The sequence below is a fragment of the Monodon monoceros genome, unplaced genomic scaffold (assembly GCF_005190385.1).
Source record: "Monodon monoceros isolate NGI ecotype Baffin Bay Population unplaced genomic scaffold, NGI_Narwhal_1 Super_Scaffold_5, whole genome shotgun sequence".
Taxonomy (NCBI): domain Eukaryota; kingdom Metazoa; phylum Chordata; class Mammalia; order Artiodactyla; family Monodontidae; genus Monodon; species Monodon monoceros.
In genome coordinates, this window is record NW_021703782.1 from 96,454,831 (window position 1) to 96,477,709 (window position 22,879).

Genomic DNA, 22,879 nt, shown 5'->3' on the forward strand with positions numbered 1-22,879 from the left:
GTGTCCTAAACCCTACAGACCAGATCACACAGGCCCAGGGGTCTGACACAGTACTTGACATCCAGTGGGTGGTTGTTCAAGAAATATTAGTTGTATAAATACTAAATTGTAGCCTCTTTGAGTTTCTGTTTCTTTATCTGTAAAGTAACGATACAAATATCTACCTGGCATCTCTGTGGTGAGATTAAATAGCAGAGAATGGTCGTACATTGAGCACAACGCCTGGTGCATGGCAATTGCCCAACAAATGTTTGTTTCTCTTCTAGTCTTTTCCCATCAGGCATTCTCTCCAATGGGGGGACTCACTTAAGCACTTCTCCCAGCCATGCGCTTCATTATGGAGGCCAAATTAAGAATCCAAGGTGCTTACATTTGAGAAAAAGCAAAACATGCTAGACCATGGAGTGCAGCGTGGGGTGTAATGTATGCACAGTAGCTCTGCTAAGAAAGCATCCAGGCCCCCAGTTGAGAGACTAACGCAGCACCATTAGCATAACAGGTGCCTTTGCAAAAAGAATGACACTTTAAAGACAAATCCCTCCAATGCATTCCCCAAATGCAGGAGTGCATATTTAATTACACTTAATGCTATCTTTTTCCTCTAGCTCTGTGCATGGAGGGGACACATCGCTCCACAAATTTGGGAAGTTTTTATAGAAATGGCTAGAATCCATAACTGCTTCCCAGCTCCAGTGTCCAAAGGAAGAATATCAACAGTGGTGCTTCAGGGAAGGAGCCATGGGCTTTCTTTGTTTGCCTGAGGAGCATGGAGCTGAGAAAGAAAATCGTGGGATGGGAAGAGCAGAACACACTGGGACCCAGGAGAGTTCAAGTTCACTGTGGGCAAAGCCCTGGGCTGATCTTTGTCATAAATTAGTTTTAACCCACACAGCAAACAAAATGGTGTAGGTATAACCACCATTCTAATTTTTCTAGAAGAAAACCGAGGTTTAGAGGATTGGAGTGATTCCAAGGTCACAGAGCTGATGACGGAGGATCTTAGAGTTGCACTCAGCCCTAACTGGTCCCCAGCCCATGTGTTTTCTTCCTCATCGACCATCCCAGAGACTCTCACTCAGTGGGCGCATGCTCTGTGGACATGCATTGTACCACCCGTTTCACATACATCATCTCACTGAATCCTTATCCTGTTTGGTAGTACTTTCTCTCTATTTTACATAAGAGAAAACTAAGGCTCAAATAAATTAACCTGCCCAAAGTCATAAGTAGAGGGGAAAGAAAGTTTGGGGTTTAAACTCAAATGTGTCCATCTTTTATCCTCGATGTCACACTAGCTTACTGTGTGAATCTGAAGAAGGGAATTTCTTTCACTGGCCGTTGGTTTACTTCCTTTTAAAAATGAAATGCTTATAAGCAGAGATTTAAAGGTTCCTTGTGCCTCTAATATGTCATAATTGTATGTGCTTCTCCAACACGAGTTCTTCCCTATTTGCCTCTACAGGGCAACCCTAACCTTCCAATTATCCCCAGGGGATGCTGAGATATTTGGTAAAAGGAGATTGGTCTTTACCGTGGACTCACTGTGTGATTTTCGACAGGATGAACCCTTCTAAGCTTCAAGCAGAGCGAATAATAATAATAATAATAGCTACAATATCAATGTCTAAATACCCAAGGATGGTTTTTGAAGATAAAATGCAATAGTAGATGCTGTGAACATTGCCTTGAAACTGCCAAAAGCACTGTACGAATATTAGTTAGCATCAACAGTATTATGACTGCTATAGGGTAAAATGCGTTCTTTGAGGATAATTAACTTCCAAATCCAAATAGAGGTGATGCATGAAAGTGTAAATGGTCCTCATTGGCCCTCACATGAGAATCCCCGTGTTTTACAAGATCTGCTCTTCAAAATTCCTCACTCAGCTTTTTTTTTTTGCGGTACGAGGGCCTCTCACTGTTGTGGCCTCTCCCGTTGCGGAGCACAGGTTCCGGACGCGCAGGCTCAGCGGCCATGGCTCACGGGCCCAGCCGCTCCGTGGCACGTGAGATCTTCCCGGATCGGGGCACGAACCCGTGTCCCCTGCATCGGCAGGCGGACTCTCAACCACTGCGCCACCAGGGAAGCCCTCTCACTCAGCTTTTAACAGATACTAGGATATCTGTTACAAATGGATACTCAGAGCATTTCATGGGGAAGGTGAGGAGCTTCTACTATAGCACAGCAGCTAAAGGCATCGACCTTGGACTTCTACAAGCCTGGGTTCAAGCCTGAGCTCCACCACTTCTAAGAAAAGAATCTGCTGCTCTTAGCCTCGGGTTTCTCACATGTAAAAGGCAGTAACCAAAAGCCTCCTCACTGGGCTCTCATGGAGATTAGATAAGAGTGTGGAAAGCATCTAGCAGTGTTCCTGGCACATAAAAAGACTCAGCAGGGCTTCCCCCTGGTGGCGCAGTGGTTGAGAGTCTGCCTGCCGATGCAGGGGACGCGGGTTCGTGCCCCGGTCCGGGAAGATCCCACGTGCCGCGGAGTGTCTGGGCCGTGAGCCATGGCCGTTGAACCTGTGCGTCCGGAGCCTGTGCTCCACAACGGGAGAGGCCACAACAATGAGAGGCCTCCGTACCGCAAAAAAAAAAAAAAAAAAAAAGACTCAGCAGACTCTGCTATTATTAATACCAAAGTGGTATCAATGCACAAACTGCAGTAGCCAAAAGAATGGCGCCATGTGCGTGGCACACAGAAGTGGATTAGGAAGAGGGCTCAGGTGTTCTTTTCAATGCCTGTTTCCCGGGTGCCCCTGCTCTAATACGTACCCTTTCACCTGATGTTAAAGGGTGAAAACCGCATTTGCTTAAAATCCATCTGCTTTTTATAACTTCCAGAGACCAATATCTGCATGGGCAGCAGTTCTTCGCTTCTCCTAATTAATTCCTAAACAAAGACTGCTCCAGCAGCAACACGGTTTATGAAGCCAGTTGACCTCCTGGTGCAGAAATGATGACACAGATGTTGTTGCTGCTTCACAACCTCATTTGTCACTCTGCGCCACTTGGGCAGGCCAGCCATGTCTCCACCTTCCAAGGAGCAGGAGGTAGTTCCCCAGGGTGGGTCCGAGACCCCAGCTGTCACCTCCCATGGCAGCGGGCCTTCCTCCATTCAGGGGCCTCCCACTAGCAACCTGGGGTGGGATAGGCCAGAAAAACATCATCTTTGTCTTTGCTTTTTCTAGGAGATTCCCAAGGTGAGGACTCCCTAATCCGCATGGGGTCTGGGAGACTACAGGTAATCACAATCAGAGTCACCATGAACCGGGCATCTTTTACTTGCGAGGCACTATCCTGGCATTCTACCTGGGTTATCTCATTTCATTCAACACAGTCTTTTAAGGTATGGGTTGCTGTTCTTGATTTAAGGTCCAGGAAACAGGATATTGGAGATAAGAAGGAAGGTTTGCACAACTTCAGAGCTGCCCGTTACAGAGCACTTCCTACCGACAAGGCACCGAGCACGTCACTGGGCTCCCTCGTTGAAGCCTTCCTCCAGCACTGTGAGGATCTCTGTCAGGTCAGACAACTTTTTCTAGGTCGCACAGGTAGTAACTGGGTAAAGAGAAACCTAACAATGTGTGGGTCTCTCCTCTGAGTGAACTGTTCTTCCAGTTTCACTGGCCTCAACGTGCCAACAGGGAGAGCATGGGCTTGAGACTGAGAGTCCAGGTCTCTGGCTGCATGTGACCTTGGGCAGCCTCAGTTTACTCATCCATCAAATGGGCATAGTCTTACACATCTCATCTGTGAATAATCACTAACAGGCAGTTTTGTAAATTTTAATGAAGTAGTGTGTGAGGAAGATCATGCAAGCATATAAAAGGCACTCTCAAATAACTGTTACAATAACTAAGTGGAAGCTGTTACCATCAGCCTTTCTCCCTGCAACCTGGGAATCTGCACCCAGTATTACAATGTTGCAGAAAGTTAACTACTGTAACACATGACAGGATCCAATCATCTATCTCCCAATCCATTCATCTAACAGTTTACTGAGCTGCTAGTATATGCCAGACACTCTAAAAACCTTTCCCCTCTTCTCTCCCCTTTCCATCCTGTCCCCTTTCTGCTTTGTGATCATTTCCTCCCCTCTTTCTTTTTCCCCTTTGTCCCAGGAATAAGAACCGAGGAAAAGGGAAATATGTATTCCAGCTTCTGTCATCCCTCAGCCGTTGTCGGCTAGGGAGGCACTAACCACAATTCTCTTCTGTATTAGTTTGCTCAAGCTGCCATAGCAGCACTCCACAGACAGGGTGGACTGAACAACAGAAGCGTATTGTCCTACAGCTCTGAGGCTGGAACTCGGAGATAAGGTGCTGGCAGGGGTGGTTTCTGGTAAGGGTTCCTTGTAGACGGCCACCTTCTCACTGTGTCCTCACATGGTCTTTCCACTATGTTCCTGCATCCTCTCCTTATAAGGACACCAGTCCTATTAAATTAGGGCCTCACTCTTATGACTTCGTTTAACCTTAATTAGCCTCTTAAAGGCCCTATCTCCAAATACAGTCACATTGGAGGTTAGGACTTCAGCATAGGATTTTTTGGGGGGAGGAGGACACGATTCAGTTCATAACACCTGCCACTCAATCTCAAAAATGAAGGCCAGGCAGAGTATCCAGCCCAAATTTTACCATGGACCTTAAGTTACCTGCTACGGGACTTCAGGCAACCATCCACCAATGGCCCCACCTACCCAGTTCTGTCAGGGATCCAGAGACTTCTTGTTCTGGTGCTGACCAACTGTGTGACCCTGAGCAAGCCCCTTCTCTGAGGCTTGGCCTGACCTGCTGTAAAAGGGTGTTAAAATGGACACCTACTTAATAGGTTGTCAAGCTTTCAGGAGATGTTAAATGACAACATGTTCTATTAACATGAATGGGTCAACAGTGTTAGAGCTTTAAGAACAGCTACAAAGTACTGGGAAACTTCTATGTATCATATACCAAGCCGGCACTTACCATGGATGCTTCCATATCTGGCAGTGTTTTTATCAGAGGAGGTACTATTGTTACACCTATTTTCCATTTGAGGAAATCAAGGTTCAGAGAGGGCAAGTAGCTAGCCCAAGACCACAAAGTCAGCAAAAGGTTGTCAGACCCAGGTCCAGCTGATCAGCTTCCCCTCTCAGCCATGCTTCTATAATTACTGTAATGGCACAGACCTGCCCTGCATGAGCTTCCTTTACCTGAGATCATCTGCAATGAGGGCAAGGGGGTCTCGTCTCCCCCCACATCTCCTCCCGGGGGCTCTTGAACCACCTCAGTAAAGCCCCTGGCACAGACACCAACATATTTCACTCCCTATTAAGGGAGGCGGAGACAGGGCAGGCCTCTAGACGCTTCGTTAGGGGAACATCAGGACACATATGGACTTTAATAAACCAGGAGCTGAAGAGAGTGTCCATGGGGAGAGCACAGAGAGCCACTCTTGCTGGTGCCCCTGCAGAATTTGAGAGAAGGGAGGGAGGGCTGGGGACATAGAGGGTCAAGGGCAGGGGAGGGTGAGATGGGGATGCTGATTAAGAGCTTCACAGCCAGTGAGGCAGACGCAGGGTCTAGACCCCAGCTTGGCCTCTCCCTAGCTGTGTGACCTTGACCAAACCCACTTAACTTGATGTACTTCAACATCTCAATCTGTAAGATGGTGATACCAATGCCTGCATGGCGGGGTTTCGTGAGAACTAAATAATAATTTAAAAACTTAGTGGGCTGAGGCTGTGGTTTTCCCACTGCTGGTCTCAATGAGCTGCAGGTGAGTGATTCTCCACCTTTGCTATCGGCAAACATTAGGGGCAGAGCCTGCCATAGTGCAGATTCCCCAGAACCCCACACCAGGTGTTCAGCTCTGGCAGACCTGGGGCAGGGCCCAGGAAATTGCCTTTTAAACAAACACCTGAGGTAATTCTTATGTATAGAAAAGAGATCTGGCTCCACATCTAGTGAAATACCAGAAGTAAACAGTAGAACTTAATAATATTAGGCAATTTTTAAAGATCCTAATGCACAGAGTGGTAATGCAAGGGCTTTAGAATCAAGACACTTGGTTTCCAATCTTATGTTGCTTATATTGGATGAAATGCTTATCATCTATGGATTTCAACCTCTTCCCAGGTAATAAAGACAAACTACCCTACAGAATTATTTTAAGAATTAAGTAAAATAATGCACGTAAAGCTCCCAGCACAATCCCTGGCACACAGTAAGCGCTCAGCATTATTCCTCTACAAACGCGTTTTCACCTTGAGCTTGAAAGGAACTTGCAATAACCCCATAACTGTGGAAACCCAGGGGTGGGAACAGAGGCACAAAAATTTCTTTCTACCTTAATTCCAACCTCACGTTTGTTTAATCAAGCAATTTACAGGGGGCAAAAATAATTTGTGGTTTTAAATGCTTTGATACAAGCAGCAGGCACTGCAATCATGATAAATCATCTCCGACATATGCCCAGCTCCAAGTGACAGATGACAAACAAAAGCAGGACAAGGTCCTCCATCACAGGCAGAATCATTGAGTTAATGGAAGAATTATTGCCTCTGAAATCCACTCCAGTCCTATTGAGGGGAACGTACCAATTTATCAAAGCCAAATGAACATTAATTGCAGCAGTCTGGTAAGTTTTCCAGCCGCTATGACCTTCATTGAATTTTAATCCAAAACAGATAAGATTTCCTTCCACACAAGAGGAAACAACACAATTAGCTCAAAATGACAGCTAGATTACAAAGCAGGCACACACAAACAATGCATACACATTCACACTCACGCACACCTCCCCCCGCCCAGTGAAAATATGGATCCTGCTTGACTTAAAATTCAGCACCAAGGAGGTGGCAGAGAAAAGGTAAATACAGGCAATCACACATCTGCATAAACCCCCTCCCTTCATTCAGGAGAGAAATTTTGGAGGCAGAAGTCAAGATGGAGAAGGTGGCAGGCAGTAATGGAGACAGAATTTCTGCTAACTGCTGTAATTAATGTTATGTCTCATCGGGGAGAGATTAGGAAAAACACAGAGAGGGAAGGAAGAAAAAACAAGTATTATTTTGCTATTAAAGACACCCTTGAGCTGGGGGACATTAGCAGCAGAAGTTTGAATTGGGTGATTGTTTGACTGTATTGATAGATTTGCAGACAGCACGATTAACCACAATGAAGTGAAATATCGTTGTGCTGAACCCATATGTTTACGGCTCCCACAGCACAGAGTGAGGGGCCATCTACTGAGTGCAGATCACAGCTGGGGGAGGTTTAGAAAGTGTGGTTCAGTGGGGGCCACACACACACACACACACACAGAGTCATGAGATCTAGATGGGAAGGCCAGCTCTGTCATTGACCTGCCACATGACATTGACCATGTCACTCTTTGAGACCTACAGCCTTAGTTTCTGTATTTGTTTTCACTCTAAAATGAAGGAGTTGGACTAGAGGAGTTTCAAAGTAGCTGTTTTTGTTTTTTGGGGGGAATCTAAGTCAGAAATGTCTGCTCTCGTCACTTCTAAAGAGGATACGCTACCTCCTTCCACAGTCCAAGTGCAGACCTGCATTAACAACACACAGAGTCAAGTATTAACTAGATGGTTATGAAGATGGGTCCCTAAAAGATCTTTACCCATCCTTGCCCCTGTAAGAGAAGAAATACCATAGAGGAGAGAGATCACTTGGAATCAGAAACGTAACTTTAATTCTGGGGTCGGGCACTGGCTGTGTGATCTTAGAAAAGAGTAGTTTTAACTGTCGAGGCCTTGGTTTTATCATTGGTGAAAAAGGAACAATGACAGGAGCAATATTAATGAAATTGATGATACAACATTTGCGTAGAGTTTACACGTGTGACCTCATTTTAATTCCAGGAGGTAGAAACTATTATTATCACATTTTACAGTGGAGGAAACTGAGGCACGAGGGAGTAACTTAACCATGTCACACTGGGAGGTCAGCCATGAGTCCAGGATCTAACCCAAACAGTCCTGTTCCAGATGCAATACTCTGTTTTTAACTCTTTTATACTGAAATAATTATAAACTCACCAGAAGTTGCAACGTTACTGCAGAGAGTTCTTTCATTGTCTTCACTCACTTCCCCCTAAAGGTAACATTTCTCATAACAAAATACAGCTGGTCCTCCTTATCTGCAGGTTCTGTATCCATGGGTTCAACTGATCCTCTGTTAGTTGAATCCACATGTGCAGAACCCATGGATACGGAGGACCAACTGCACTACATTATTTTATCTAAAGAACTTGAGCATCCATGAATTTTTGTCTCTGTGGGGGTCCTATAACCAATCTCCCATGGATACTGAGAGACAACCGTAGAATAATCAAAACCTGGACGTTAACAATACAATCCCATCAGCTAAACTACAGACCTATTTGGATTTCACTAGGTTTGCCACCAACGTTATTTTTTTGGGGGGTGGGTGGGTGGGGAAGGTGGTGGCCGGGTCTAACCCAGGATCCTACGTGGCATTTAATTTTCGAGTCTCCCTTGTCTTCTCTTATTTGTGCCAATTTCTCAGTCTTCCCTGTCTTTCATGATCTTAATACCTTTGAAGAACGCTGGTCAGCTATTCTGTAGCATGTCCCTCACTTTGAGTTTATCTCTAATGTTTTCTCAGGATTAGAATCAAGTTACACCATTTTTTGGCAAGAAAACCAGAGAAACGGCATTGTGCTCTTCTCACTGCATCCTATCAGGAGATTCAGGCTGTCCATACGTCTTGTTCCTGGTGAAGCTAACTTGGATCACTTGGTTAAGGTGATGTAGTGGGTTGAACGGCGGACCCCCCAAAAAGATATATCCATATCCCAGTGCCCAGAACCTGTGAATATGACCTTATTTTGCAGATGTAGGTAAGCTAGGGATCTTGCAAGGGGGAGATCATCTTGAATTATCCAGGTGGATCCTCGATCCACTGACACATGTCCTTACGAGAGACATAGAAGAAAGGACACAGAGGAGAAGGTGAGAGGCAGATGAAAGCAGAAATTGGAGTCAAGTAGCCACAAGCCAAGGAAGCATGGAGCCACCATAAACTAGAAGAGGCAAGGAATGGATTATCCCCTAGAGCCCTGGAGAGCATGCAGCCCTGCCGACCCCTTGATCTTGGACTTCTGGTCTCCAAAACTGTACAAGCATCAACATCAATTTCTGTCGTTTGAAGCCGCTCGGTGTTTGGTAATTCGTTATAGCAGCGCTAGGAAGTTAATGCAAGTGGTGTCTACCAGACTGTCCCACTGTGAAGTCACCATTTTCTCTCTGTAATTAATACATATCCGAGGGGGTGGGTGGTGGTGTAATTCTTTGAGGCTGCAAATATCCTGCTGCTTCTTGACGTTTCACCCATTAATTTTAGTATACATGGGTGGATCTTGTTGGTAGTAATTATTATAGTGGTGACGGTCTAATGGTGACTTTCTAGTTCCCTCTTTCCTCTACATTTATTAATTGGAATTCCACTGTAAGAAAGAGTTCTCTCTTCTATCCCATTTATTTATTAGTCAATTATTTATATCAGTATTTTAGAGTCAATATTCTTAATAACTCCTGCCCAACTTAGCTCTAAGGATGTTTTCCAAGGCCAAGCCCAACAGTGGATTAGAAAGGAATTTTTAGGAGGCAAAAGGAAAAGAAAGGGATCTTCTCTGAGCACTGTTCTAAGACATTTCATGTGTCTTTTATCATTTATTTCTCCCCTGAGCCCCATGAATGAGAAATTCACAGCCTCACTGGAAATTCAGGGGAAAGTAAGAATCAGAGAAGTTCAGGAATATATCTGACGTCAAACAGCAATATGGGAAAGAGTACGATTTGAATGCACAGCTGTCTGTCTCCAAACACACATTACTTCCACCAAACCAAGCTGCCACCTGAAGATGGGGAGAGGGGACAAAGGGGAGTTAAGTGAAGCAGGAAGTGGAAGCCCACTAATGAACCCAAGGGAAGCCCACCTCGATCTTCACTGCAGATAGACTCAGAACATGCGGGAAGGGGAGTAAACAGTGGGAACATGGCACCCCACTTGTACACACACCCCATTCATTCATTCCCTGTTGCTAGAACACCATACGAAAGCCCTGGGTCCTTGAAGGAAGATGAAATGTGGACAAGAGGCTGGAGGAAAGCAGGTGGGGCGTGGCCATGGAGAGGACATTCTCCTTGACTTTTCTGCCAACCCATCTGGCCCCTCCCTGTGTTGCCCCTCTGTAGTCTCTGGATCCCCCCCACCCTCCAGGACTCGGCACTGCAGCTTCACCCACCTCAACCTCTCCTGCCTCTTCTCAGATCTGCTGGTCCTGAAGCCCCGCCTCAGAGCCTCCCCGTCTCTGCTGGATGTTGCCCCATCTTCCGGACTTCCTCCTCAGCCTCTGCCTTGCTCCTAGCACCCCACCCTTCACACCGTCAGTCCACCCTCCAAGGCTCTTTCTGGGGATCCCAATCTATCTGGTCCCTCTCACTCTGCTGTTTCTCTTTCCCTGTTTACTTGTCTTTGTGTGGTTTCCTCCATGTCTTTTATTCTCTGTTTCCTCTTTCCCCACCTCTGCTTCTATTGCTAAATCCTTTTCTGTCTGTTCCTGCCAATTTCCCTTTATTTTTCTACATCTCTCTCATTGTCCTTGGCTGCCTCTTTCGGTTTCCTTTGATTTCTCTCTGCCGCTGGTAGTTTCTACACATCTAGTATACAACAGTTGCTCAATAAATACTGGTGGATGTCTGTTTTCCCTGTCTCTCTCTTTGCTCCCCACCCATTATGCAGATTTTTTTTCTTATATACATTTCCATCTTGCATTTCTTTTTGACCAGAAGGCTCAAAGGAACGGCCTCCAGGCCCCCTTCCTGAGATGTATATCCAGGATGCCTTTGTCAGCCTTCTCCAGCTGGGCTTGATTGTTGGCCCAGAAGAATGGAGCAGGGATGGAGAAGGTCCATTTTCTGGCCTCATTCTTCTCCATCTGTAAAATGAGGCATGGTCTCATCTAACTGCTATCTGCATTCGTTCACATGCCCGTTCTCCATATAGGACCGTACCCCCCTGCCACTGGCTTGGCCACACGATATGCTCTGGCCCACAGAATGTCTAAGCATTTGCTTTAAGAGCCATCCTAGATTTCTGCCTGCTGTCTTGCTCATTGCCATGAAGACCAAATGTCTCAGACTGGGGCTCCCCTTCAGCCACAGTCCCAGCATGAGAAGACAAGCGGATCTGGGCCACCGTGACTGCAACTGCTGACGTGTAACGTGCATGAGAAGTAAAGCATTGTTTGCTCAGTCACTGAGGTTCAGAGTGATTTGTTCACAGAAAAGGCAAGCAAAAGCTGACATCTCAAGAACTGGATTCTGCAAGGTCTAAGGTGTTTTCAGCTCCAACGTTCCAACAAAACTGTAGAGTTCTACTGCTTTGGGGGAAACCTAGCCAAATGCTTTCATGTGCACTATCTCAGTTCAATGTTTTGATTCTAATTTTATTCCCATTTGGCAGATGACCAATCAAGAAGCTCAGAGAGGTGAAGGTTTGTCCAAATCTCTGCAGCTGGTACAAGGTACAGTCTTTAACGTGAAACCAGGCCTCCTGACACCACCTCAGGCTCATTCCATCAATACTTCCCTAAGCTGCATCCCTAAATGTCGTGGCAGATAAGCCATATTTCCTTTAGGACAGAAGCCATGGCTTATTCTCCTCATCTTCCCATTAGCCTAGCTAGAGACTCTGTGGGATTTTAGTTAATCCTTGTTGTTGAGGCAAGCCATGGCCAAGCTTCAAGGTACATATGATTTACATTTTTAAAAACTAAAAAAATGCATTTGTGATTTTAAAAATTTCACTTTCTGGGGAAACAAAAAAAGTAAATGGGATTCACGAGGTATGGCACACATATAAAAATGTACTTGGGATATTTGTACGTCCAAACTTCATCATGTCTTGGCAACAGATATAAGCTTGAGGATCTCAACTTACAGATGGGGATACTAAGGCTAAGAAGGGAATGTGACCTGCTCAAGGTCACAGAGCACATGAGGGGCAGGGCTGCGACAGCTGAGTCCCAGGCCAGAGATTTTTGTGCTATGTGTATCACATGATTTTCGTACCACTGCTGCCACCTTTTTAAAAATATTCCTCTTAGTCAAGATGTTTCCCCTTCTACTCTGCCTTCACTCTGAAAGGCTTTGGGTTCTCCCACCTTGGTGGCCCTGGGCATCCTTCATTAATATCACTTATAAATAACACAGCAATAGCACTTATTGTTATTTCTTGAATTGTGTCTCCCCAAAAAAGATATGTTGGACTCCAAATCCCCAGTACCTCAGAATGTGACCTTACATGGAGACTGGATCTTTACATATAGAGGTAATCAAGTTATGATGGTGTCATTACGGTGGGCCTCAATCCAATGTAAACAGTGTCCTATAAAAAGGAGAAAATTTGGACACAGAGATAGACACCCACACAGGGAGAATGCCAGGAAGAACAGGGTTATCTTGCCACAAGCTAGGGGAGGGGTCTGGAACAGATCCACATCTTGGCCTGCCCACAGCTTGATCTCAGATTTCTAGCCTACAGGACGGTGAGGCAGTAAAGTTCTGTTGTTTAAGTCACTCAGTTTATGGTGCATTGTGATGGCAGCCCTAGGAAACATACACTTGTAAAAAGCAGAGTCTGAACACTTATGACGACCTGACTGTGTGTCAGGCTCTAGCAATATGTGCTTTACGTGTATCATCTTAGGTGATCCTCACAACAGCATTCTTTGGCAGGTATTTCCACCCTCACTCCATTGTAGATGAGGAAATGGAAGAAGCAGAGGGAAGGAACATGCCCAAGTCACATGGCCGGTAAGTCAGTGACGAACCTTGGGATACCAGGTCCACAGGGCTTGCATGGTAGTTACATTCTCTATGCCTACATGTTCTCAAAAGTAGAACAGGAGTAATAATGACATCTATTGATTTAGGATTATCGTAAGGATTAAATGAGTTAACAATCTGTCAATGACTATAACACTAACTAAGCATTGTAACAGTGCTTGTGAGCATTATTTTAAGACTCTTCGCTGTCTTGATTATTTTCTCATACATTTTCCAGTTAGTTATTGTTTATCTTAACATATGATCCCCAAAAGTAAACACAATATTTCAAGTCTCACCTAGAACCTTCTAAAACTAGTTGCTCAGAAAACTCATTTTTCATGAATACAACTTAAAACGTAGGACCCCTTTTAATGATCAAATCCCACAGAGTTGGCTTGCTCTGAACCTGTGGTTGATTTTTTAGAGCCTTTTACTTTTTAATTTTTTTCTACCAGATAGGATTTTCATTGTTGGGTTTAGTGGGCAAGTAAAGCATTGCATGATTGAGTGATTAAATCAATAAACTAAGGAATACATGATATGCTGTGAATGAATAAATGCAATGACTGGGGAAATGATCTAAAGCCATTTTTCACAGAAAGCTTTAAAATGTACTATCCCCATATCACACAGACCCTTTAAACAAAGCTGCTGATTGAGAATGGTAATAATAATTTCTTAGATCTATGGGGCAGTTTATAATCCTCAAAGTGTTTTTCTATATATTATGCCATAGAATCATAGATCTTCAAGTTTGAAGGAATACAATAGTCATCTAATTTAACTATTATTCCTCTCAAAGTCCTGACAAATACGGCTTCTAGCCTTTGCTTGCATACCCCCAAAGACAAGGACCTCACTACCCTCTGACTCAGGCCCCTCCATTTCTGGAGAGCTCAAACACCTTGGAAGCTTGGTCCTCTGTAAGCCCTCCTCACTGGGGCCCACCAGTACAAATCTGTGGCATTTTCTGTGGGATGGTCCCTTTGAAAGAAACATGTCCTCAAAGGTCTTCTCTTCTCACTCATCAAATCAAACATTTCCTTTCATCCCTTTGCTCAAAACATTGTGGCAACAATATTTGGTCACTGTTGTCACTACAGCTAACATTGTAATGACAGCTACCACTTCGTGAGCACTTACTGAATTTCAGGCACTGCACCATGCAGAATCATGCCCAAGAGCAAAGATTCTTATTAATTTGTGCAGACTGGAGTTGGAATCTCAGCTTTGGTACTCATTGGTGATGTGAACTTCAGCAGGTTATAAAATCTCACTAGCTCCCAGGTTCTTCATCTGTAAATGAGGGACAGGAACAGTATCTATCTTATAGAGGAACCAGAACAATTAAATGGAATGCTGCAGGTACCACACCTAGACTGTGCCTGGCATTCAGAAAGTCCTCAGTGAGGGTAGCCATTGTTTTTATTATGCGTGTGTGACCTCATTCAGTACTTAGAAACAAATCTGAGAATTAGGAAATATTATTCCTATTTTACGAATGATGAGGTTGATTTGGCCAAGGTCATAAAGCCAGCAACAGAGATGCTGTTTAACCTTGGAGTTGACTCCCAAGTCATAACCCCCCTTAACACACCCATAGATTCCACATAAGGTGGGAGTCTTTGTATTCCTTTGCCCATAACATTTTATAATTTAAGTCAGCAATTAATTCAGGGAGAAGAGAAATGATGGTCTGCTTTACAGATTAAGAGCAGAGGATCTAGAGTCTGCCGCTATAGAACTAAATATTTGTTTTACCATTTAACCTTGACCAACTCACACCAATAGCTATTGATATCGTTAACACCTCAGGTTCCACATCTATGAAATAAACATAACAAGAGTATCCACCTTAAGATCTGTTGTAAGGATTAAATTTAATAATGCACGTAAAACAAAATTTGGAACACTAGCTGGGATGTAGTGAATACTCAGTAAATGTCAGGTATTGTGAATATTTCTCTAGATCAGATAGCAAGATAGCAGCAAAAAGAAGACTCAATCCAATGTCTCCTTACTCCTCCATTAGAGTCCTTTAAAATTGCTGCACCGGCAGTAGTAACAGCCACCTTTACTGTATCCCCACAATATGCCAGACTAGATATTAGGTACGATTTATATATTTCTTCCACTCTTCTCAATAACCCTGTGAGACTGGTATGATCAGTTGTTTCATAGGTAAACTGAGACTCAAAGAGGTGATGGAACTCCCAAGAGTAAAACCATCAGGAAGCGGGAAGCAGGAAGCAAGAAAGACCATGCCTTCCGAACCTCTGCTCTGTTCTCAGCATCCACCGTGCCCCCTGCATGGCTGAGGCAGGCATGGGACTGCTCTGAGTAGCTGAAGTCGGGGCTGCAGACTAGATGAATGACCCTCTACTTTCTTCCTCTGCCCAGGGTTTCACCGAGTACCTCTTTGTTGCCTGACTCTTGGGATATTAATAGTCAGATGATGCAACCTTCTGGGATAAAGTAGATGCTCAACTCAGGGCTTAACAAGCCCAAAAGGGCATGCTGGTTCCACTCCAGTAGGCATGGATTGTAGCAGGTTCCAGTGACTGAGCTGGAACTGGCTGCCCTGCATGGGTGGGCAGGATATTTATGCTGAGGAAAGTGGATGGAAAACATTGACTCTGACCTCCAGGTTTCTTTGAGATTTGACTGGATGATTTGGTCTTCTCACAAAACCATCTCAGATCTTCACCGAAGATGATAACAATGCAAAGTTTGACAGAGGGAGAGTCACGGTGTCCTGAGTAGCCCCGTGACATGAGTTTGGAATCTTGGAAAAGCCTGGGCCCAGAAGTGCTTTCTTGTTAGCCACGCAGCCTTAGGCAAGTCAGTTAAACTCACTGAATCTCAGATTTTTCATCTGTGAAATGGGAAGGCAGGTCCCAGCCACCATGAATGCCATTTTAAACGTTTGGGATTTAAAAATCTATAAGGTTCAAGATTTGTCTTAAAAATTAAAAAGATTGGTAAGGCGGGAGTGGGGAGAACCAAACACTCTTTTTATTCTTGCTGAATTATCTGTGGCCAGAACGGCAAGGACAGAGTCTGAGCCACGGAGGGGTCTGTCCTCCTGGCCAAGCCCCACTGTCTGGCTGGGGGTCCTGGACAAGTCCTAGTCTGTATTTGGACCTCAGTTTATCCATCTGTGAAATGAATGGGTATAATACATCAGCACATCTCCATAATAAAAGTGTGCCTAATAATAAAACCTAATGCCCTTGTATGCCAAGCTCCTCTGATACAAGTGCTCTGATAAACAGTAAGTATTAGTATAATCCTCATTTTTATAGATGACAAAACATGGCATAGATGGGTTAAATACTTTACCCAACATCACCCAGAGTGCTAAGTGGCAGAGTGAAACTTTACACCCAAGCACTTGGGCTCAGGTGTCTATGCTTATAGCCATGTCGTCCTACCTCTATGTAGAGGGCAGGGTTCCCTGAGGCATGTCCCACACCTCTGAGAGGCTGGGCTGCCATCAACAGATGCAAAGGGAACCAATGTTTCCTGGACAGGACTGTCTGCTGAGGGTAAGGTGAGGACAGGAAAGATCAAGATTTGGGAGCACTGAAGGGGGAAAGAATGGGTGGGACCACAAGGTGGTAGCCTTGGGCCACTCCAGCTTGCGGGCGGGGAGGGTCTAGAGACTGGCAACCTCCACACCACCTACTCCACCAGCCACATCCTGAATTACAGGGAACTGGAGCGACATCTGGGTCTTAGTGAGTTCTTCTTTCCAAGCTAAACTCACTGAGCAGAAAAAAGTGAGAAACACCTTCAGTCTTTGGGGAGAGGTCTGATTTCACTAACACTAACACTGGGCATGGAAGCAGAGAAAGGCCATGCAGGACTCACTGATCATTGAGATAATACTGTCTAGGTCACTGGGTTATGGGAAGGACGTAGGTGAGTAAACGCCATGCCGAACAGAAAATGCTTAATAAATATTAGTTCAAACCGAGTCTCACTCAGACTAAAAGAAGAGCCGTCATGCCCATCGGCTGGTGCCCCGGGCCCCTTGAGGAACTCAGCAAGTACCCTGAGAGGGTGCTTACAAACTTGCAACCCAAACTTAGCATGCAGGCATCCACTTGGCTTGGCGTGTGGCTGCATCACTCGCTAAATATAAAAATGGGAAAAGTCTATCACACTCATTCCATGAATAACACAAAGGCCTTGATTTGTTCCTCCACGTGATGAGCATGAGTTAGGTCCAAATTTAACGTCACTGTCTGGCTGGGGTATGTGTGTGTTTTTCCAAAAAGAGAACATTTCCAGGCACTTACTCAGCCCTAATGACAATGTCTAATGCACAGTGCAGGCTGAAGAGGGACCAGGAGAACAGAGACCAAAAGGCAAGATCTGCTCCATTGTAGGCCCTTGGTAAGTACTGTTGACTACTGAATGGAAGGAAAACATGAAGGGCTGGGTTATAGCCCTATTTTGCTGAGTGGCCTTAGGTCAATCACTCTACCTCTCTGATCCCTACCTTCCTCACACATAGGTTGGGAATAACTTTTCCTACCCTCTTGCATCTGGCAGAGCTGTGCTAAAGGTAAAAAGGGGAAAATAACGTAAGAACGTAATAAGCTTCAGGAGTGAAAGCACTAGAGGGATGTCAGCTGTAGCTATTATCTGATCTCTTCTTGAGCCAGTTAGACCCCCGTACATTCCGCACATTGCATTTTTTTCTATCTACTGCGCAAAGCCATTAATTACAGCTTTCCTAATACATCGTTAATGTGAATCTACATACACTTTACCATTCAGGTGATTTCTGTCCTAGCATGCTTTTCTGGGGAGGCAGCAGCCTCAGAGTGTTCCAGACCCTGGGGCCAACAGACAACAGATCTCTATGTGTCCATAACTTCATGTCTAACATGGAAGTGACATGTCTGACTTCTTGGTGAGAATGCAATGAAATCATGTCCATGAATGTGCCGGGTGCAGTGCTTCACACATGGTGGACAGTCAAAAAATTCTTGCATTGAGAGAGAGAGTGTAGAGGACATAGTTCAGTTTTTGTAGCCAGATACACATGGGTTCAAATACCCAAGAGCAGCTCCATCTCTTCCTAGCTATGTGACCTTGGGGAAGTTTCTCTACCCCTCTGACTCAGTATTCACAGCTATAAAGTGAGGGTAATGGAGGGGGCTTTGGTGTGTGACAGCCCCGGCTATGCCCAGTCCAGCTCCAGGGACCACCATGCACGGTCTACACTGCAGGGGGTGTTGTGAGAGTTAAAGCACCTGGCACATCAAGGGCACTTGGGGAAGGGCAGCCCCATTCCAATTTTGTTTGTTCAGTCATTCTTGGAATGGCCGGTTGTGGAGCGCTGAATCTCAGCCCTCGGCAAAGCAGGTCAAGCACGTGACAGATGTTAAACAGCTGTTCCCAGAGATGTCGGCCAAAAGGCCAAGGAGTTGGAGACCCTTTATTTTCTCCTCTGAAGCACAATTAGTTTGTCACAGCTGACAGATGATGGACGAGAGTGCATCAGTCCAAGCGACACCGCGGGACCCATCTGACCTTCTGTTTATCATTCTAACCTCTCGCACTTGGCCAGCTCCTTCCCTCCACCTGCTGGCCATCCCCTGCCTCCTGCCACAGTCTCTCCACTCGCCCTTCCCTTTACCCACCCCCCAAAGCCCCCACTGCATTCCCACTCACTCACCATCACAGAAATGTGGAGGATGTGCATCTGCTCCTCTACAATCTCTGAGGGCTCCTGGAGGGTGGGGGCGGTGGCCCGGGCCAGCTGCCCGGAGCTGCTCATGGAGACGTGGAAGTACAAGGTGCCGTTCTCCAGCCACTGCTGTCTCCAGTGCACCAGCGAGATGTCCGCTGCCGTGCCTGACATCTCTGCAAGACAAGACCCAAGGTGCTGGGTGAGCGGCAGGTCTGGCCTCAGCGCTCCAGGGAGGAGAGGGGCCACATGTATTCAGGAGCTCTGAAGGCACCTACCTGTACCAGGATGTCTCTCCCCACATGGAATCTCTGAGCCAGAGACCATCACTTCCATTTACAGATGAGTCAACTGTAGCCAAGGTTATCCCCAAACAACAGAGTGGCAGAGGCAGGATTTGAACCCAGCTCTGCCTGGTGCCCTTTTGATACCAGCATGCATGATAAGGTATTCATTCTACTCCAACAGTGGAGGCGAACTAAGCAAGAGGTGAACGTGCTTACGTTCTTGTGAGGCCACGGAACTATAAGAAGGTGAAGGAAAGACATCTCTGAAGAGTGGGAGTTCAGAGTGCGAACCCTTCAGAAGCTGAGTTGGAAATGCTCATGGCAGAAACGCAGAACCTCAGAGCCAGGAAGGCCCAAAAGAACATCTGGCCCAGCTGAGGTGCCTCAGGATCATCCTTTAAGGGAAAGGAGCTTGGTAAGTGGGTTGTTCTGAGCCATTTCTCCTGCTTCAGTCAGAGCCACTCCATTTTTTCCCTCATATTGTATATACTGTACTTTCAAGCCAGGAAGTACTGGCACAAAGGTTTCCATGGCTTAAAAATACTTGAAAACCCTCTTTCCTACTTCAATGTTCTCATATAACCAATGGGAAGTTAGGACTTTCTAGTCAATTGTCAGGTCACCTGACTTGAACTTCCTAACTCTTGCCTCTATGCTGTTTTTCCCTCTGAAAATGCTTTAAAAATAATAAGTACCACTTTAATAGTACTTCCAGTCAATGTAATTGTAGCAATATAGCTTCTTATTAAGAAGGGTGAGAGCATACAGTACCAAAAGCATCCTTGCAGTGGGATCATACAACCTTTTCCTAGTGCTGTCTGCTAAAGGGATGTGTCCCTGAAAATATTTTGAAGGGCAAGGCCTATCAGTGTGTCCTGTGAATGAAGGGGAAGGGTGATGGGGTTGGTGAATTATCAGATCTTTCCTCAAGTGACAGTTACTGTAGGAAAGAGGCAATCAATCCATCAATAGACAAGTGGCCTTAATAGCGTCTAACGCTTGGACCTCTGGACGGAGCTATAGAGCTGACCTAGAGACAGTATTTCTACAGTCCCCAAAGACCTCATGTACATGCACACAGACATGAGCCTGGGGAGGATTGATGAGGAAGACGAGTTAGAACTTCTTATCTAGTCAGCTCAACCCATGCCCACGGCAGCCCCCATCACACCTGGTGACACTGAATGAAAGAGTCACCTTGAGATGAGATGATGATATTTGCTCACCAAATTCTACCGAATCATTCTTATATGGTCCATTCCCAGTAGACTCTAACTCCTTCAATTTCACAATCAAAAGTCCTTAGGGTGGCTTCCCTGGTGGCGCAGTGGTTGAGAATCCGCTTGCCGATGCAGGGGACACGGGTTCGAGCCCTGGTCTGGGAGGATCCCACATGCCGCAGAGCAACTGGGCCCGTGAGCCCCAACTACCGAGCCTGCGCGTCTGGAGCCTGTGCTCCGCAACAAGAGAGGCCGCGACAGTGAGAGGCCCGCGCACCGCGATGAAGAGTGGCCCCCGCTTGCTGCAACTAGAGAAAGCCCTCGCACAGAAACGAGGACCCAACACAGCCAAAAATAATTAATTAATTAAAAAAAAAAAAGTCCTTAGGGAAAGAGCATCTGGCCCTTAATAAGTGCTATAAAAAGTTAGCTATTAACATTTATGATCATTATTATTATTATTAATAGGGACAGGATCTAATGCACCCTTCAGACGCTCTTGAGACATTCTTGATTGCCTGCTTTCTCTCCCACTCTTCATCCAGTCCATCAGGAAATCCTTCAAAAGGCATCCGCAATGCAACCCTTCTCAGCTCCTCTACCGCAAGCCACCTGGGCCAAGACACCCACCCTCCCCTCTTGCCTGCCTTCCTGCAAGGGCTCTTCAACTTGACTCTTTTCTTCCACCCTTGCCTCTTCTGCCTATGCTCAACCAGAAGCCAGAAGAATCCTGCCACAGCATAAGTCAGCTCACGTCACCACTCTGCTCTAAACCAACAGCCTCCCACCTCATCCCAAGGCAAAGACAAAGTGGCTGGAATATAGTAAGTTATGAGTCCAAGGGAAAACCTGCTTGGGCTTCCCTTGCTGCAATAAGAGTGGAGCAGGGCTGCAGACCATCTCAGGAGTACATCGGCTCCTAGAACTTAGGCCCCAAAGGGCCCCCAGAGCACACTGTGTGGCCCCGGGGAGGAGACTGGCTGGGAGCCTAGTCTATGAAGCACGTCTCTCCCCAGCACCTCCTCTCCCCAACCTCCCAGCCTCAGCATCGGAGGACGTGGCAGAAGCTTCTCTGGCAGCCAGCCAGCTGGGCCAAGGCAACGTGAAGACGTTATGGTGAATGGCCTTGCTCAGTGCCTTTGCTCATTTTTCTCTCTGTGCATCAAAGCCAGCACCAGACGTCCAGGGAACCCAGCGCTGGGATTTGCCTCTGGAAATTGTTGTCTCTCATTAAGCGGCTCAAGAAGGAGGATCTGTGTGCTGTCAGCTGGGCAGGCACTTACTGTGCTAAGAGTCCCTGAGATGGCACCGGCAGAGAGCCCCAAGGCAGGCCACATCTGGTTGCCACAGCCTGGTACAGAAGCAGGCAGAGGAAGCGGAGGAATCCTTCCTGAAATCTGCACCCCTTACTTCTGGAGCTCTCCCCACCTGTGCCTGCAACCCCACCATTAAAGGAGCTTGCCGCCATCCCCGTGTTCAGATTAGAAAACAGAGGGTCACGCAGGGTTAGTCACTTGCTTAAGGTCACTGGTGAACTGGTACCCAGCTGGACCCAGTGGATTTCCAGTCTATATACTTTCTACTATGCCAGTTGCTCTTATAACATCTCCTTTTCCTTGACTAAATTAGCCCATAAACCAATTGAGCTCTTTGTTTGCTACGGCGATGAGTGCACAGTCAACGGACAGTAAACGCTAAATGATAATAGCAGTGTGTGAAACACAGTAAATATTGAATCACAAGAACAGCTCTGGCCTTACTCTATTACAAAGAGGGAAAAAAAAAAAAAAAACTATTGCTGGGAGGGGAGAAGGGGCATGAAACCTCAGAGGGAAAACTGCCTCAGCGGAAGCAGAAGGCCTTGGTCATTTGTTCTCTCATTCATTCACTTATTCATGTGTTTCTTTGTTTAGACACTCAACACACCTTACTGAGAACTTACTCAATAGCAGGTGGCTTAGTAGCTTGGAATCTGGAGTGAAATGAGACATAGCTTTGCCTTCGGGAAGCCCACAGTCCTTTAATGGCAGAAATTCTACCCCTGCCCCATGTCACTGTCCACACATGTGCTCACTTTCCATTTAACGTGACCCAGGACACCATGCGGTATCCTGATCCACCTCTCACATCATCTCTCATAGCATACCCCAGCTCTACAGGAATTACAACTACTCCTCACACAGGCCAGGCTTCCTCTTGTCTCAGCACATACAGACTTTCTGTCCAGTGTCTCTGGAACTCTCCACCCAAAGCCTGCAAGCTGGCTTCTTCTCAGCCTTTGTCTCTCAGTCCAACTAACACCTACTCAGAGAGGCCATGCCACTCTTACGTAAAGTACTCCTCTCCAAAACTATAATTCGATAAGATCCATGCACCCCTATGTTCATAGCAGCATTCTTTACAATAGCCAAGACGTGGAAGAAATCTAAATGCCCATTGATAGATGAATGGATAAAGAGGATGTGGTACATATCCACAAAGGAATATTACTCAGCCATTAAAAGAAGGAAATAATGCCATTTGCAGCAACATGGATGGACATAGCGATTATCATACTAACTGAAGTAAGGCAAAGACAAATATCATACAGCATTGCTTATATATGGAATCTAAAATTTAAAAAAGATACAAATTAACTTACTTACAAAACAGAAATAGATCCATAGATATAGAAAACAAACTGTGGTTACCAAAGGGGAAGAGGGGGAGGGATAAATTAGGAGTTTAGGATTAACATATACACACTACTATATATAAAATAGATACACAACAACGACGTACTGTATAGCACAGGGAAATATACTCAATG

The 22,879-nt window shown here is 45.7% G+C and overlaps 1 protein-coding gene across 2 annotated transcripts in view; it reads right to left on the reverse strand.

Annotated features, from left to right (window-relative positions):
- The window catches only part of ASTN2 (astrotactin 2), a 912,698-nt gene that overhangs the window by 743,604 nt on the left and 146,215 nt on the right, over positions 1–22,879 (reverse strand). For both annotated transcript variants that reach the window (XM_029202991.1, XM_029202990.1), the window contains exon 2: positions 18,552–18,739. In XM_029202991.1, coding sequence (XP_029058824.1) covers positions 18,552–18,739 — 188 coding nt within the window. The remainder of the gene's footprint in view (positions 1–18,551; positions 18,740–22,879) is intronic.